This window comes from Panthera pardus, unplaced genomic scaffold (genome assembly GCF_024362965.1).
Source record: "Panthera pardus isolate Hobbes unplaced genomic scaffold, ASM2436296v1 HiC_scaffold_2, whole genome shotgun sequence".
In the NCBI taxonomy this organism is placed as follows: Eukaryota; Metazoa; Chordata; class Mammalia; order Carnivora; family Felidae; genus Panthera; species Panthera pardus.
The window spans coordinates 130,270,343-130,287,276 of NW_026526765.1; the positions used below are offsets into that span (position 1 = coordinate 130,270,343).

The 16,934-nt window shown below is 35.3% G+C and overlaps 1 protein-coding gene across 9 annotated transcripts in view; it reads left to right on the top strand.

The window, feature by feature from the left end:
- The window catches only part of RAPGEF6 (Rap guanine nucleotide exchange factor 6), a 187,576-nt gene that overhangs the window by 50,792 nt on the left and 119,850 nt on the right, over positions 1-16,934 (top strand). For all 9 annotated transcript variants that reach the window (XM_019422096.2, XM_019422082.2, XM_019422091.2 and 6 more), the window contains one exon: positions 15,318-15,461. In XM_019422096.2, coding sequence (XP_019277641.1) covers positions 15,318-15,461 — 144 coding nt within the window. The remainder of the gene's footprint in view (positions 1-15,317; positions 15,462-16,934) is intronic.

Below are 16,934 nucleotides of genomic sequence, written 5' to 3' on the forward strand. Positions count from 1 at the left end.
AAAGATAAAAAGGGAAGGTGAATAAATGCATATAGTTATTACAAAAAAAATGAGAAACAGATTCATTACATACCAATTATCCCCACTCTAGAAAAAAAAACCATGCAGATGAAAATTGACCATACTTTAGAGATAAACATATTCAGTCAAGCATTCGAGGACACTTTTTAAAAACATAAAATCAGGAATTCAAAAACCAAGAAAAGAAAATGAGAAGAAAAATAGAATCAAAGAGTATAAAATCAGTAAAGGAATTGAAGATACAGGAAAAAAATATTTTAGAAACAAATTAAGGATGCCTCAGGGAGAATACACTCAAATGAAAGTTTAATAAGGTACCTTGAACATATCAAAATTACAGTGAGATATCATGTTATAGCTATCAAAAAAGGCAAGAAATAAAGGTTAGTGAGGATGTAGAGAAAAGGAATCCTCACACACTGTTGGTCGGAATGTAAATTGTTAACAGCCAGTGTGAAGAATAGCATGGGGGTTCCTCAGAAATTTTTAAAAAGTAGTACCATATGATCCAGTAACTCCACTGGTCGGTATTTCCGCAAAGAAAACAAAAACATTAGTTTGAAAAGATACATTCACTCCTATGTTTATTGCATCACTATTTACAGTACCCAAGAATTGGAAGCAACCTAAGTGTCTATAGGCAAATAGATAAGGAAGATATGGTATATATGCAATGGAATATTACTCAGCCATAAAAAGAATGAGATCTTGACATTTGTGATAACATGGAAGGTCCTAGAGGATATTATGCTTAAGGAAATAAGTCAGACTGAAAAAGACAACTAACATTTCACCCATGTGGAATGTTAAAAAAAAAAAAAAAAAAAAAACAAAACACCAGAAAAAGCAGAATCAGACCTATTAATATGGAGAACAGACTGATGGTTGCCAGAGGGGAAGCAGGGTGGGAGGCGGATAAAATGGGTGAAGGAGGGGAGTGTGAGATGGAGGCTTCCAGTTACGAAATGAGTAAGTCATGGGAATGAAAGGAATGTAGTCAATGATATTGTAATAATGTGTATGGTGACAGATGGTAGCTCTGAGCATAGCATAATGTATAAACTTATCAAATGACTATGTTGTGCACCTGAAACTAACCTTGTGTGTCAACTATAGTTAAAAAAAAAAGGAAAAAACTAAATGAAAATGACAAAAAGAATGAAGTACAAGGTGTCAGAAGTATTAATGTACTTGAAAGCTGCTGAGAGAGCAGATCTTAAACTTTGTCACCCCAGAAATGAAATGGTAGTTATGTGATGGAGGTGTTAGCTAAGGCAATGATGATAAATCATTTCACATCTAAATGTGTTGAATCAGCACATTGTATACCTTAAATTTACACAATCTTAATTTTTTTTATTAAGTTTATATATTTATTTTGAGAGAGAGCGAGCACAAGCAGGGGAGGGGCAGAGAGAAGAAGAGAGAGAATCCCAAGCAGGCTCCACACCATCAGCGCAGAGCCTGATGCGGGGCTTGAACCCACGGACTGTGGGATCATGATCTGAGCCAAGATAAGAGTCGGATGCTTAACCAGCTATGCCACCCAGTCATCCCTGAATTTAAACAATCTTACATGTGAATTGTATCTCAAAGCTGGAATAGAACAAGTGTCAGAGAAAATAGTGAAAATTAAAGTTAGGCAATGAAGGGATAATGTTCATAATTTTAACACTTCCAAGACAGAGAAATCCATGGAAAGCAACTATATTTAAAACAATACTTAATGAAAATTCTTTAGAAATTAAAAAAGATTCAGATCTATACATGCAAAGGGTCTGCTGGGAACTGGGGAAATGAGCCCATAACTACCATTTCCAGGACATTTCCTGATAAAACTATTTGATTTCAAAGAAAAAATCCTTGAAGCTTACAGTTAAAAACCTCACATAACTTTCAAAGGCAAACAAATTGAACTGATTCAAACATTTAAAATACCACTGGGACAATCAAAACAAGGGACAGTAGAGCAGCATTTTAAAAAAAGGAAGTATAGCGGCGCCTGGGTGGCTCAGGCAGTTAGCGTCCGACTCCAGCTCAGGTCATGATCTCATAGTTAGTGGGTTTGAGCCCTGCATTGGGCAGGGAGCCTGGAGCCTGCTTCGGATTCTGTCTCTCCCTCTCCCTCTCCCCTCTTCTCCCCTCTTCTTCCCTCTTCTTCCCTCTTCTTCCCTCTTCTTCCCTCTTCTTCCCTCTTCTTCCCTCTTCTTCCCTCTTCCCTCTTCCCTCTTCCCTCTCCCTCACTTGGAGCCTGCTTCGGATTCTGTCTCTCTTTCTCTCTCTCTCTCTCTCTGTCTCTCTCTCTCGGGCAGGGAGCCTGGAGCCTGCTTCAGATTCTATCTCTCTTCCTGTCTGTCTGTCTCTCTCTCTCTCTCTCTCTCTCTCTCTCTCTCTCTCTCTCACACACACACACACACACACACACACAAAACTAAATAGAAGCATTCAAACATTAATAAGAAAAATAAATAAAATTAAAAAGAAAGTATGAACTAATGATTTTATATCAGCCACACTATCTTTATCAGGGTTAGGGGAAAACAGTTTTCAACATAGAAGAACTTAGGGAACACACCCATGAGCTGTTTTTAAGGAATCTGCTGGAGGATATTTAATCCACCTGAGAAATAACTGGGAAAACCTCAGTAAAAGAAACAAAGATGAATGTTGAAAATCTATAAATGTACTGGTAATACTAAAACACAGGTAGAGATGTGAGGGAAACACTACAGTTTTATATGTTGTGATAGAATAGAAATAATACAAATGAAGGAAAAGGGAGAGTGAAATAGGAAAAAGAATAAGCTTTATTGATGTTATTGATTGCATAAAAATGGGTGAGTGTTAAAATAGCAATAAAAATGCTAAACTAGATAATTATCACGTGTGGGATTTGATTACTATGTAATCTGGTAGTTTACTTATTTCATATATGTTGGCAGAAGACTTAAGACTTGTGGGTCAGAAACAGAGAACTTTTTTACTTGTAGTTTAGCAAGCAGCATATCATTAGCATATTTCTCTAGATTCCTCTTGCTTCCCAGGTCCCACAGAGGCAATGCTGGGTGGCCCATACTGATGCCACACACATAGTAGGTTTGCATCGCAACTGAGAATCACTGAGCTTGGGGAATGACTGCTTTTATAGTGAGCAGCCTGCTTTTTTTTTTTTCCCCAGCAGGAAACATTATCTCATCCTTCAGGATTGCTAACTACAAGCACAGCTCTGAGAAATGGCCCAGTTAATGAGTGGTTAGGACTCTGCATTCTTGGCCAATGCAGCAAAATGTGTGGAAGCACAAGAGGCCCAGGGAAGACTTTGTTTCCCCACAGATAGTAAATGAACAGTAAGAGAACAGGTGGATCATAATAAGTATTGGCAAGGGTGTAGAGAAATTCAAGCACTCATACATCGCTGGTAGAAATAGAAAGTGATGCACTGTCTTTGGAAAACAATTTGACAGTTGATGAAATAAGTAAAGTCTCCGTGGAGTACATCAAAAAGTATAGAGAAACCAGAGGGAAAATGGGCAGAAGGAATAAATTCACAGGAGATCCAAATATCAGAGGTAACATGCAGATTTTAAAACAGCTGATGGGTATTACAAGGATTTAGTGGAGAGATTTAGAAGATTAGAAACTGCAAAATGAAAGAATGAATTCCAACTTCTACAACTAGAAACATCTATAAATGAAAATAACTCAGTAGGTGAGTTTTACAGAAGATAAAACTTGGCTGAGTAGTGGGTTAGGGAACTGAATTATAAGCAGGAAGAAAATGAACAGATGAAGAAAAAACTTTAAAAATACATGATGGAGTGTAGGAGACAGATAATAGAAAAGGTCTTACATGAGTAATTGGATTCATAGAAGGAAAACATGACAGAAGTAATGGAAGAGAGAATGGCTGAGAATTTTCCAAAACTATCAAATCAACTCACAGATTTTAGAACTCTACAATCTCAAGGCAGGATAAATACAAAGAAACTTTGGCATAAGCACATTACAGTAAAACCGGAAACCAAGAAACAGAGTTATAAAAAGAAAATACATTACTTTTAAACCACCACAACTGGTAAAACACCTACTGACAGCAAAAATTTAAGGTACGTTTGTTAAGGATTGAACAATTTTCCAACAAAAGCTAAGAACATTTTCATCTGTAGACAGGCACTCAATTTACTAACTGGGAGTTTTTCAGGCAAGAGGGAATCACAGATGGAAGCATAGATAGGTAGAAAGAAATAAGGGCAGTGTAAAGAATTTATATGTGTACTGACTACAGAAACCAGTTTTAAGTGTCTTTTCCACATTAAACACATGACATAAGAAAAGGAGGGATGGAGTGAAGAATACTAAGATGTTTGCATTTTCTAGAAAGTGGTAAGTACACTAATAATGGATTTTAATAAGTCAAGCATATATGTCATCTAAATATACAGCTTACAATTAATAGGAGGAGAATTGGAGGGCACCTGGGTGCCCACTTGCTTATGCATCCAGCTGTTGATCTCAGCTTGGGTCTTGATCTCAGGGTTGTGAGTTCAGGCCCCACATTGGGCTCTGTGTTAGGCATGAAACCTAGTTAAAAAAAAAAAAAAAAAGAAATGGAATAATAAATGAAAATAAAACACAGGAGAGAAGAAACAACATAATAGGATCAAAGAACATAAGATGTTAGATTTCCCTTCAAGTATATCAGAAATTACAATAAATCTAAATGAAATAAGTATTCCAGTAAAAAAGCAATTATCAGATTAATTTTTTTAAGTTTATTTAGAGAGAGAGAGAGAGAGCATGCGTGCATGTGAGTGGGGGCAGGATGGAGAGTGGGAGATAGAGAATCCCAAGTAGGCTCCATGCTGTCATTGCAGAGCCCAAGGCAGGGCTCCCAACTCAGGAACTGTGAGATCATGACCCGAGCCAGAATGAAGAGTTAGACCCTTAAGTAACTAAGCCACCCAGGTGCCCCAGATTAAAAATTTTAAAACACAATTATATGCCACTTGAAAAAAAATAGCAGTGTAAATATAAAGTTTGAGAAGAAACAGAACTTCTCAGTCTTCTGGCTGAGAATTAGTGAAGGAGGAAAAAAAAAGAGCAAGGGGAAAACAATTATATGGAAGAAGTTGTGTCTTAAAAGCATTAACCGAAAGAGCTGGTGTGTCTCCAATCCTCAAAGTGTACTTTAAGGCAAGAAGCATTATTTAATGCAAAAACAGTATTTCCTAATGATAAACACGTATCAAGGTTAAACACTCCTAGATTTTTACATCCCTTATTTACACAGCTATAAGATATATAAAAAGTGGTCATCAGTAAAAAGAAAACTTGACAAATCCACAAGGACAGTGAGAGATTTAAACATCCCTCTAAAAGTGATAAAGCAAGCATGAGGAATCAGTAAGGATTTTGAGGATTTGAACCTCTGCCCAATAGTTCTGTAGAGAACATTACACCCATTAATAACAGAATGCATCTACTTTTCAAGTGCACATGGATTATTTTTAAATGTGGCTATTCTCTGGAACATAAAATAAATCTCAAGAAAGAATTTAATTTTTAGTTTGTTTTTTGACCACCATGGAAAATCTAAAAACCAATTACAAAAACAACTAGAACAAAATGCAACTTGTGAAATTCAGGAGTATACTTTATTTTATTATTTTTTTAACATTTATTTATTTTTGAGAGATACACAGAGTGTGAGGAGGGGAGGCAGAGAGACAGAGAGACACAGAATCCAAAGCAGGCTCCAGGCTCTGAGCTGTCAGCCCAGAACCCAACGTGGGGCGTGAACCCATGGACCGCAAGATCATGACCTGAGCTGAAGTCTGATGCCTAACTGAGCTACCCAGGCACCCCCAGGAATATACTTTAAATCACTTGTCAGAGAGTCACTATGAAAATGAGAAAATATTTGGAGCTGAATGAAGATGATATATCAAAATGTATGAAATTCGTCTTGCATCTTAGCTGAGCAATTTAAGCCTTAATGCTGTAAGGAAAGGCTGAGACTCAATGAAGCATCCACATCAAGAAATTAGAGAGCAGCAAACTATACCTACAGAAATTAGAAGCCAAGAAACAAGATAAATTTAAAAATCAGTGACATGTAAAGCAAACTTAAAGAGAATCAATAAAAGTAAAAGTTGTTTCTCAGAACAGAGTAATAAATTTGATAAACCTTTGTCAAAAGTAGTCAAGAATAAAACATGTTGCATAGCTTAATATCAGGCACCTGGGTGGCTCAATCGGTTGAGCATCCAACTCTTGATTTCATTTCAGGTCACATTTCCAGGGTCATGGGATTCTCTTTGTCTCTCTCCCTCTCCCTCCCTTCTTCCCCCCCCTCCCTACTTCTGCTCCTGTTTCCCGTGCTCATGCACTCACATTATAAGATAGAAATAAAAAAAATTATTTAAAACTTAAATTTTAAATTTTAGATCATCAAATTCCTTGAAAAATACAGCTTACCAAAACAAGCTCATGCATGCATACACACAGAAAAGCTTCATGATCCATTATAGGAAGAAAGTGAATCTGTAATTAATAGACCTTTTCATTTGGAAATATCCACCCACATTGTTTCACTGGTGAAGTTTTTCCAACATTGAAATAAGAAAGAATACAAAAAGTCTTGAAAGAGAAAGGCTAATTGCCTTTTTTTTTTTAATGCATCCAGTTTAATTTTATTTTTATTGACATATAAGTGACAGTAAGTGTGTGAGAGCCCAGTTTGATTGTGATAGCAAAACCTGACAAGTACATCATATCACAGAAAGGCATTATCACAGGTTAGTGGGTTTTTTTTTGTTTTTTAATGTTTATTTTGAGAGAGAGCTAGTGAGCAAGCAAGCGAGCCTATGAGCAGGGGAGGGGGAGAGAGAATCCCAAGCAAGCTCTGTGCTATCAGCTCAGAGCTCAACACAGGACTTGGACTCACAAACCCTGAGATCATGACCTCAGCCAAAATCAAGAGTTGGACATTTAACCAACTGAGCCATCCAGGCACCTCAGCTTGTTTGTTTGTTTATTTTAATGAAAAATCTAAAAATTCTAAACTATTAGCGAATCAAATCCCAGTGGTACATAGGATAAACTATCATGACTATGTTGAATTTATTTCCAGAGTTGCAAGCTTGATTGAATTAGCAGGTGGTACTCTGTTTTATTGCAGTTTGCTTTATTGTGCTTCTCAAATACAGTATTTTTACAAATTAAAAGTTTGTGGAACCCTTGGTGAGCTATTCTTTTGATGTCATTTTAAAACAGCATTTGCTCACCTCTGTGTCTTTTTATCCCTTCTTGGTAATTTTTTGCAGTATTTCAGACTTTTTCATTATTATATTTGTTACAGTGATCTATGATCAGTGGTTACAGCTCACTGAAAGCTTAGAGGATGGTTATCATTTTTTATCAAAGTATTTTTTAATTAAGGAATGTACTTTGTTTTTTAGACATAATGCTGTTGCACACTTACTAAACAACAGTGTTTTATAAACAGAAGTTATGCATTGGGAAGTGAAAATTTTTATTTGACTGACTTTATTGCAATATTTGCTTTATTAAAGTAGCCTTGTACCAAACCTGCAATATCTCTGAGGTATGTCTATATTTGAAAATTAGAGTAATGTAATTAAAGAGTCATATGATCATCTATATAGATACACAATAAGCATTTGGTAGTACTCAAAACCCATTTATGATTTTTGAAACTTTTAGCAAATTAGGAAAAGAAGGAAACTTTCATAACCTTATTAAAGGTATCTGTGTTAATACAGTAAATATTGAAAATTTTATCCTGGAATTTGGGAATATATGGAAAGCTCAGCATTACTAAAATCCCTGGCTAAGAAGTGCTTAGGGGAATTTAGGGAAGGGAAGGAGGATACATTGGGAAAGAAAATATAGAACTGTCCTTAACAGATGAAATCATTTGTATGTAGAAAATAAAAAAATATATACACATAAACTTTTAGAATTAATAAGTGATTTTAGCACGGTCACAGGATGCTTATTCATATACAGAAATCAACTGTATTTATATTTATGAGAAACAGGTATTTAGAAAAATGTAATTTAGTGAACATACCAGTTGTAAACATCAAGAAGTCCATATACATTAGAATAGATCTAAAAAAAGTTGTAGGAAACATGTATATAAAACATAAATAATTTTGAAATCTTTAGATCTAAATCAAGAGAGTGAGGATTTTTGAGAAAGGAATATTGCCTAAATTCCTGTAAAATTGAGTTCAATCCCCATCAGAATCCCAGCAGATTTTTTTAGGGAGATGAAGCAATTGACCTGTTTTATACACACATACACATACATATCACATAAGAGAAGAATACATTGACATAAAAATACTTTGCTGTAGGGTCGCCTGGGTGGCTCAGTCAGTTAAGCATCTGACTTCAATCGGGGTCATGATCTCATGGTTCATGGGTTCGAGCCCTGTGTTGGGCTCTGTGCTGGCGGCTGGGAGCCTGTAGCCTGTTTCTGATTCTGTGTCTGCCTCTCACTCAGTCCCTCCCCAGCTTGTGCTGCGCGCTCTCTCTCTCTCTCTCTCAAAAATAAATAAAAACTAAAAAAATTTAAAAATACTTTGCTATAAATTTAAGAAATTTGAAAAAAATGAGATAACCATGTTCTTAAATAGTGAGTTCCTATCATAAAATTATTAATTTTCCTTTGGATACCTTGTAAATTTGATGAGATCCCACTGAAAAATACCATCAGGTATGGTGGTGATTTTGTCAAAAATACATGTGGAAGGATAAAAAAGAAGAGCTAGAAGAAACCTGAGAAAGAAGACTGACCTCATTACTTCAGCCATACGAAGATTTTTATATACTTAAAATAATTCATAAAGGAGGGAAAAAATGTAATCTTTAATCAAAAACAAGACAGGTGAATTTCATATATGTAAAATTGTTGGTATAATTCTACCAAGATTTATTGTTTCTAGTTACTTTAAAAGGCAGTATTTTGTCTGTGCTTTTTTTTTTTTTTTTTTTTTTTTTTGTGGAGAAAGCACAGGAGTGCAAGCCGAGGAGAGTCAGTGAAAGAGGGAGAGAGAGAATCTGAAGTAGGCTCCACACCCAGCACAGAATCCAACACAGAGCTCACTCTCCCCACTGCTGGATCATGACCTGAGCCAAAATCAGGAGTCATTGCTTAAGTGACTGAGCCACCCAGGTGCCCCTTGTCTGTGCATTTCTAATGGGATAAGTCATAAGGACAGAAAGGGCCAGTGGTCTTATTTTTAGTAGTAATGGCAATGTTAAAAATTTTGTTTGTGTGTGTGTGTAGATACATACATTATTAGACATACATAAACATGTATCACATTTATGTGATAGTATGTAATTACTATTATTACAGTATATGCATAAATCATTAGGAAACAAGACTATGTAGTACCAGGATGTTGGTGGTAATATTGATATTGTTAAAGCTGTTATATATGGATAGGTAACATGTATATGTATATTATGAAAGGAAATTCTGCACCTTAAGATACATTTATTTGGGGTGCCTGGGTGGCTCAGTCGGTTAAGTGTCCAACTTCAGCTCCTGTCATGATCTCGTGGTTTGTGAATTCAAGCTCTGCTTCCGGTTCTGCTGACAGCTCAGAGTCTGGAGCCTGCTTCAGATTCTGTGTCTCCCTCTCTTTCTGCCCCTCCCCTGCTCTCACTCTGACTCTCAAAAATAAATAAACATTAAAAAAAGATTTTTTTAAAGATATATTTGGACATAATTGAAAGTTGTAGCTTATTGTTAATATAGTGTAGTTACTAATATACGTATAAATAAACGTCATTAGTAATCAGTTTTTTTTCCAGTGTGAAAGAGTTGTACAAAATCATAGATATTAAGAAGAAGTCTAAAGTTTGACTACGAAGTGTCAGCATCAAAACTGTGTTTGCATTCTTGAGTATTGTTGTGCCATGAATGCAATTTGGTGAGGAGAATCCTTTTTTTTCTCAGCAGTCAGTATAGTCCCATTCTGTCACTTATTTATTTATTTATTTTTTTGGAGAAGTCAGTTACTAATCTAGTTGACCTTCCTTTATAGAGGATCATCATTTTCCTTCTGGCTGTGTTAAAAGTCTTTTTATCATTGCTGTATGAATTTGTATTTGTATTTTTCAGTTATCCTGCTTGGGATTTGTTGGACCTCTTTGGGTTTTGTTTTTGTTTTAATCAAAGTTTCATTTTTTTTTTTTTTGGACATGATCTTGTTCTTCTGTCATCTCCTTCTTGAAATTTAAGTATAGGTTAAATATTTTCAGCCTATCTGTATCTTCTGTGATTTCCATTTTTTTTTTTTTAATCTCATCCTGACTTTATACTGCATCCTGTATGATTTCTTTTGGCCTTATCTTCCCAGTTTCGTAATACTTTTTTTAGTTACATCTCAATACACTGTTTACTTCCCTCATCTTTCTTTTTTTGCTGTCTCTCTCTCTTTTTTTTTTCTGTATTTCAGTTTGGGTAATTTTTTTTTGTCTTTTAAGTTCACTACTTCTTAATTCAGTTGCATAACATCTTTTTCATCTTTAGTACCATGTTTTTTGTTTCTCACATTGTAATTTTACTCTATTATTTTCTTTATTTCTGCTGAAATTTTTTATCTGTTCATATTGTCTACCTTTCTACCTTTATTATATCATTCATAGTTGCCTTAAATTCTCTGATAGTTTCCGTATCTGGGTCATGTCTGATTTTCATGGATTGCTCTATTGTTTGCTTTGTCTTGTAGCAGTGTATTAGATTTTTGTTTGTTTTTGCTGTTTGTTTCTTTACCCTTTTTATTTTTATATGACTCATTATTTTGGATTTAATGATACACATTGTGTGTAAGGTAATAGAGACTTAGGATAGATAGTGTTTAAGCCTGCCACACCTCTTCTTCTGCTAGAGTTGAGCTAGGTTTGGATTTTTTTATTATTACAGTTACCTTTAGTTCACTAATGCTTTCAAATTTCTCTAGTTTCACTTTGTGGTTAGGATTGGGATTGGTTTCTTGGAAGATTTTTCTAAGTGTTCTTGTTCCACCCCCCAGTTTTAGGCCTTTCTTCTGCTCTTATGTTTCAGACAGGCTCTCCATGTTGTGATCCTTTTCATAAATGAACACTGCTTTTGCTTATTCCTCATTGTTTGCTAGCCTGGCACTGGGGAGGAAGGGCACTTGAGAGAATTTTTTTTTTTCTTTGTCCATGTCAAGCCTTATCTTCTTAGTTGTTATTTATAATCTCTGGCTCATTTCCAAATTTCTTTCTATTTGAAGGTTTTTTATTATAACTTTATATTTTCTGATACTTAAAATACATGGGAGTATTTGCAAGTATGAGTCTGTTGTCCTTTTTCTGGCAGTTATTGTTCATCATGTCTATTATTTGTTCTCGTGTTGGGGTTTTGTTGTAGTTGGGGTTTTTTTTCCCTTGTTTTTTGAGGGAGAAAGTATGTTTGTCCATGAGGTCATATGTCTTGAATTTTAGGTGTGGAAAGTTTTTGAGGTTTAGGTTAAAGTTGCATTCTTGCAAAGAGATTTTAGGTTTGTTTTTACCCATTGCATATGTACATTACCAGTCCTGAATGCCTTTAAATTTACTTACATGGTTAAGGTATTAACAGATTTAAAGTACAGACCTGCATGAGGGATGACTTACGTTTTAGATTCTTAGGGAAAATGTTTTTTGTTTGTTTGGTTGCTTTCCACCTGCCCCCCGACCCCCCTTCTCTCAGTGCCAAGAAAGTTTTCTTACTGTCTTCCTCTGCAGAGTGGGCCCTTTCCTCCAGACCCCTAACAGTGAGGGTTCAAGTAAGTGGGTTGAACTTCACGAGTAAGTCTCCTGTTGGATTTCCCATTTTTGGTGGATTTTCTATTTCTTGACTTTCTCACTTCCTACAGCCATCAAAGTAGAGGGTCTAGTCTCTAGAGTTGAGAAATCTGGTAGCCTGTCTCCTGGTATTTGCTTTCACTTCGTTGTTGGCCTTGATTTCTTACCTTTGTGCCATGCGGTATGCATTTGCTTGCTTTTATTTTTTTATTTTTATTTTTTTTAAATCTCACACTTCAGTTGTATTTGGAGGGAGATTTGTTAAGGGTACTTAATCCTTCATATATTGTTTGGTTTTTCTTTTCATTTGGTACTTAAAATTTTGAGGCTTAGAAACTCCTTTCCTAGATTTAATTTACTATTGATATTTTGAAAAGCCTTTATTGTGTATCTCTGCTACTGCTCAATAATTGGTAGATATTGGAAGATTTAAGGGTTATGTGATATTGAAATTTCACCTAACGTGGGTGATCTAATTCATCCCTTGAGATAAGGCAGTGTGAAGGAGATGAGCTTTTTACTAGTCACACGTGGGTTTTGAGTCCTTAACTACCTGTATGAATTACTTAAGTTTCACAAGACTCTGTACCATGTATCAAAACAGAAGGAGTAGCTGTGTAATAGGGCCATGTGAACTTTAAATGATATAACTTAAAGTTTCTGGTACATAGTATTGTGTAGTGATTCTGTGGTAGTTCTCCCATCATTTTTTAGAAGAGCAAATTGAATCTCAAGGAGGTAGCATATATTGCTACCTATTCAAAATTCTTTAGTTGTTGAGGTGGTTATTATTCCTCTCTGCCTCTGGATTTTACCGTTCAGAAAAGTAACTTATTCTGCCTACCCTCATATTTCTTGAGTACGTATTTCCAAGGATCTAACATGTCTGATGAGAAAGAATCTAATGTATTGCCCAGTTTGGCAAACTTTTTGAATGCTAAGTAAACAAAGATGAATATATAATACATTTCCTGTCTTAGGAAACTTGTTAGTGAGATGAGCTTATCTAGTAATAATTATGGTTGATCTGCTTAGTGCTGTAGAAAGGGTAGCAGCTTTCTGGGGCAGAGGAAGGGTTGTTTAAACCGGGTCATGTAGTATGTAGAGGATGCCAAGATGTTGGCAAAGGAGTAATGGGCTTTGTGGCAGTAGGAACAGCAGCATATGCAAAGGCCTGAAGGCACTGGAGAGCATGTCCTTTTTTTTTTTTATAAAAATAATTTGTTTTTAATGTTTGTTTATTTTTGAGAGAGACAAACAGAGTGCAAGTGGAGGAGGGGGAGAAGGAGGGGGGGAGGCACAGAATCTGAAGCAGGCTCCAGGCTCTGAGCTGTCAGCACAGAGCCCGACGTGGGGCTCAAACTCACGAAAGGTGAGATCATGATCTGAGCTAAAGTCAGATACTCAACCTACTGAGCCACCCAGGTGCCCCAAGAGCATGCCCTTTTAATGAGAAATCTAGGTTGTGTACACAGAATAAACTAATTATGATCTGGAGGAGAGGAATGTTTTTTCTGGTTATGGAAGAGATGGTAATTGAAATGTGTCTGAAATGATTGGTAGTATTTCAGCAAGTGAAGATAGAATGAGTAGGGTAGCACAAATTAAGGAAGTTGAATATAAGTTACTAATAGGGACCAGTGAATAGTCACATTGACTTGGCCACTACTTTTGAACTCTCATACCTCTCATAAGTGAAGCAGACAGACATCAACTCTTTCTGAGAAATCATCAGGAAATTTTGCATATCTCATTAGAGCTTTTATGTGAGAGGGATTTTTGTGTGTGTGGGGAGAAGAATAAAGAAGCAGTTTTCCCAGGCCTACTTGTGTAAGATAAAGTAATAAAAACATTTTGGAGATGGAGTATATGTGGCTTTTGAATATCAGTTTTAATGGTTTAAAATTTATTTAGTAACTATTAGAGGTCCATTGAACAGGAGACTTGATGATTTATCTGGGGGATTTATTGGACCATATAGGATGGAATTGGAGAGGAACAGGACTAAAGCAGCAGGATCAACTGTTATATATTGTAGTTCAGGACTGAAGTAAGACTTGAAAAATGAATGGTGGTAATGGCAATGAAAGAAAGGGCAGTGTGAGAAGAATTTCTTAAAACAAAAATTGAGAAGTTCTGAGAAATGATTGAAGATAAGATTTGGAAGACAAGCAGGGAAATTAGGATTATTCATGAAATTTTCACACTTGGGTAACTAGAAATTTTTGATAATAGCAAAGGATAGAACATTTGAAGGAAAACTTGTGGGGGAAACTGAAATTATTATGTATGTGATGTGAAGTTAATTACATGATTTACTTTTAGAACATCAGTATGCCTTTTTAAAAATAATTTCAAAAAGTATGGTTTAGTCTGACTGGACAGGCAATGTGGTCTTGTGTCAGTACCATAAGCGTTGGAGACAGACCTATATTCCAACTCACCTTTAAATTTTTTTTTTGTTTATTTGTTTTTGACGGAGAGCAAGCGTGAGTGGGGGAGGAGCAGAGAGAGAGAGGGAGACACAGAATCTGAAGCAGGCTCCAAGTTCTGAGCTGTCAGCACATAGCCCGATGCAGGGCTCGAACTCACGAACCACAAGATCATAACCTGAGCCAAAGTCAGACACTTAACTGACTTAGCCACCCAGGCACCCCACCAACTCACCTTTAATAATGAGTATTTCAATGTGAGAGTGGAAAGTTATCAGTCTCTTTGGATTTTACTTTGTTCATCTGTAAACTAGAGATAGTAATACTTGCTTACAGGACTGCTGTGTGAACTCAGTAGTATGTTTATGCATGCTGGCCCATTTTAAGGCCTCAGTAATTATTAGTTTTCACTTCTTTCTTAAAAGATGCCAGACTTGGGGTGCCTGGCTGGCTCAGACGGTGGAGTATGCAGCTCTTGATCTTGAGGTTGTGAGTTTGAGCACCACATTGGAGGTAGAGATTACTTAAAAATAAAATCTTAAAAAAAGATGCCAGCCTTACTCTTGGCTGTTGTCTACATTAAGATGGACACCAAAGAATTCATAACATTTTTGTTTTTCCGTTTAGCATTTCACTGAAATCATAACCATGATTGTTCCCTAAATAAATGTATAATCAGGCAGCTTATAATTGGATTAACTCAGAGGTAGTAATTATTGAATGTGTAGGTGTAGTTAACAGCTGTCATTTCTGGTAAGTGACTTTACTTAGAGGTTATATGTTTATGTGAGTGAGACTATTTCCTGGAAGGAAACTGTGGTCTACAGATCTTTATTATAATGTCATCTTTAATCTTTAACTCATGAACATTGTCCTATACAGACTATTTTCTTGAGGCAGTTTCTTGCAAGAAGTAAATGAATCCTCCTTATGAGCCTGTTAAGACTCCATAGACTGTCAGTAATATGGAAAAATTGGATATTTAATCAGGAATGTGAACATGTGTTTCAGGTAGAAAATTCCAAAGATAATGAAGATAGTATTCTACAAAGAGAAATTCCTGCCAGACAGTCTCGACGAAGGTTTCGGAAAATTAATTATAAAGGAGAGCGCCAAACCATTACCGATGACGTGGACATTAACAGCTATCTTTCTGTGAGTATATGTAGGAATAGTTCATGGATTTTCCTTAATTTTTATACATAGTATCTTTAATTTACATATATTTTTGATAATAGCATCACTTTGGGCTTAATGGATAAAATTTTGAGACAAATGTATTTCATTTGTTAAAATACTTCTCACTTGAGTTCGGTAGAAATGCTTGTATGTACCAGTGGAAGTTTTGTTTTACTTTTGGTTTTGTTTAAATATTGTAAAAAAAAAAAAAAAAAAAAAGTTCTTACCATATCTTTTTAGAACTTACTTGTGGATTTTCTTGCCTTTTTATTGCCTGAATGGAATATAGATTAGAGTTCTAGCTGAGAACTCAGGTAATAGACTCGTTGGGAGCTTTTTTCCTGATAAGCTGTAAGACATATAAAGAAAGAAAAATATGTCACTTTTTCCCTTGTGATATGAGAGAAATACAAATACTTTGTGTTAGTACAGAAACATGCGCAAGTGTTAGCGATAGGTTTTCACATGCAAATATTGAAAAAAGAGAAGCAGATGAAATAATTAGCTTTTGTCACACCACAAGAAACATAAGCTGTTTCTCCAGAAATCTTCAGTTTTGTAATTGTAGAGAACTTCATTTTAAACTAAAAAGTATTTGAATCAAGAAGTAAGAATAATCTAAGAAAGACTAAATCCAGGTGTATTTTATCAGTTTTCAAAGAAAACAGTCTAGAGATTGATTGCAAAATATAAAATATAAATATAAAAACATTCTAGAGATTGATTGCAACAAAATTCCCGAGAGTATGTTTAATTCATTTGGTTGTCAGAAACAGAAATGCTTCCTTCCATGTTAGGAGTAAGGAGGATTATTTAGGGAGTTTTGTATAGTGGAATAAGTGTTACATTTAAGACAGCTCAAAGGATTTAGCCATGCTTGCCTAACTTCATTGATTCCATACATTCTATTTCCAACCACAAAGAGTTACATGAAATGATCCCCTATTTTTTTCACCACATCCAGAGGTACACAGTGTTCATTTCCTGTTCTTTTTATTTAATCATTTCTTTAAAAGAATAATTTCTTTTTATGTAATAAATTCCCCCATAAAGAATTAATTTAAATGAACATGTTTTGCATTATTATGCAAGTAATACATGCCTGTTTTAGAAAAATTGAAAGTTGACTAGTCATTACCACCCAGTTATGTAACCGTTGATGACATTTTGTATATTCTTGGATAAAGGTTCTTTCTACCTAAAGATAAATATATAAGCTTTTTGGCCAACTTGTAAAACTTAAACATGTGTTCTGCTTTATAACTTTTTAAAACTTACATGTGTAATCTGAACATCTTTGAATGCTATTAAAGAAAATTTTTTTACATTACCCTTAATAGTATCTCTTTATAGTGTCCTAATACTCCATTATAATAATTGTCATAATTTATTTACTTCCCAATATTTGGTCATTGAGAATTTTTAGGTTTTTTTTTTTTTAATGCTAAT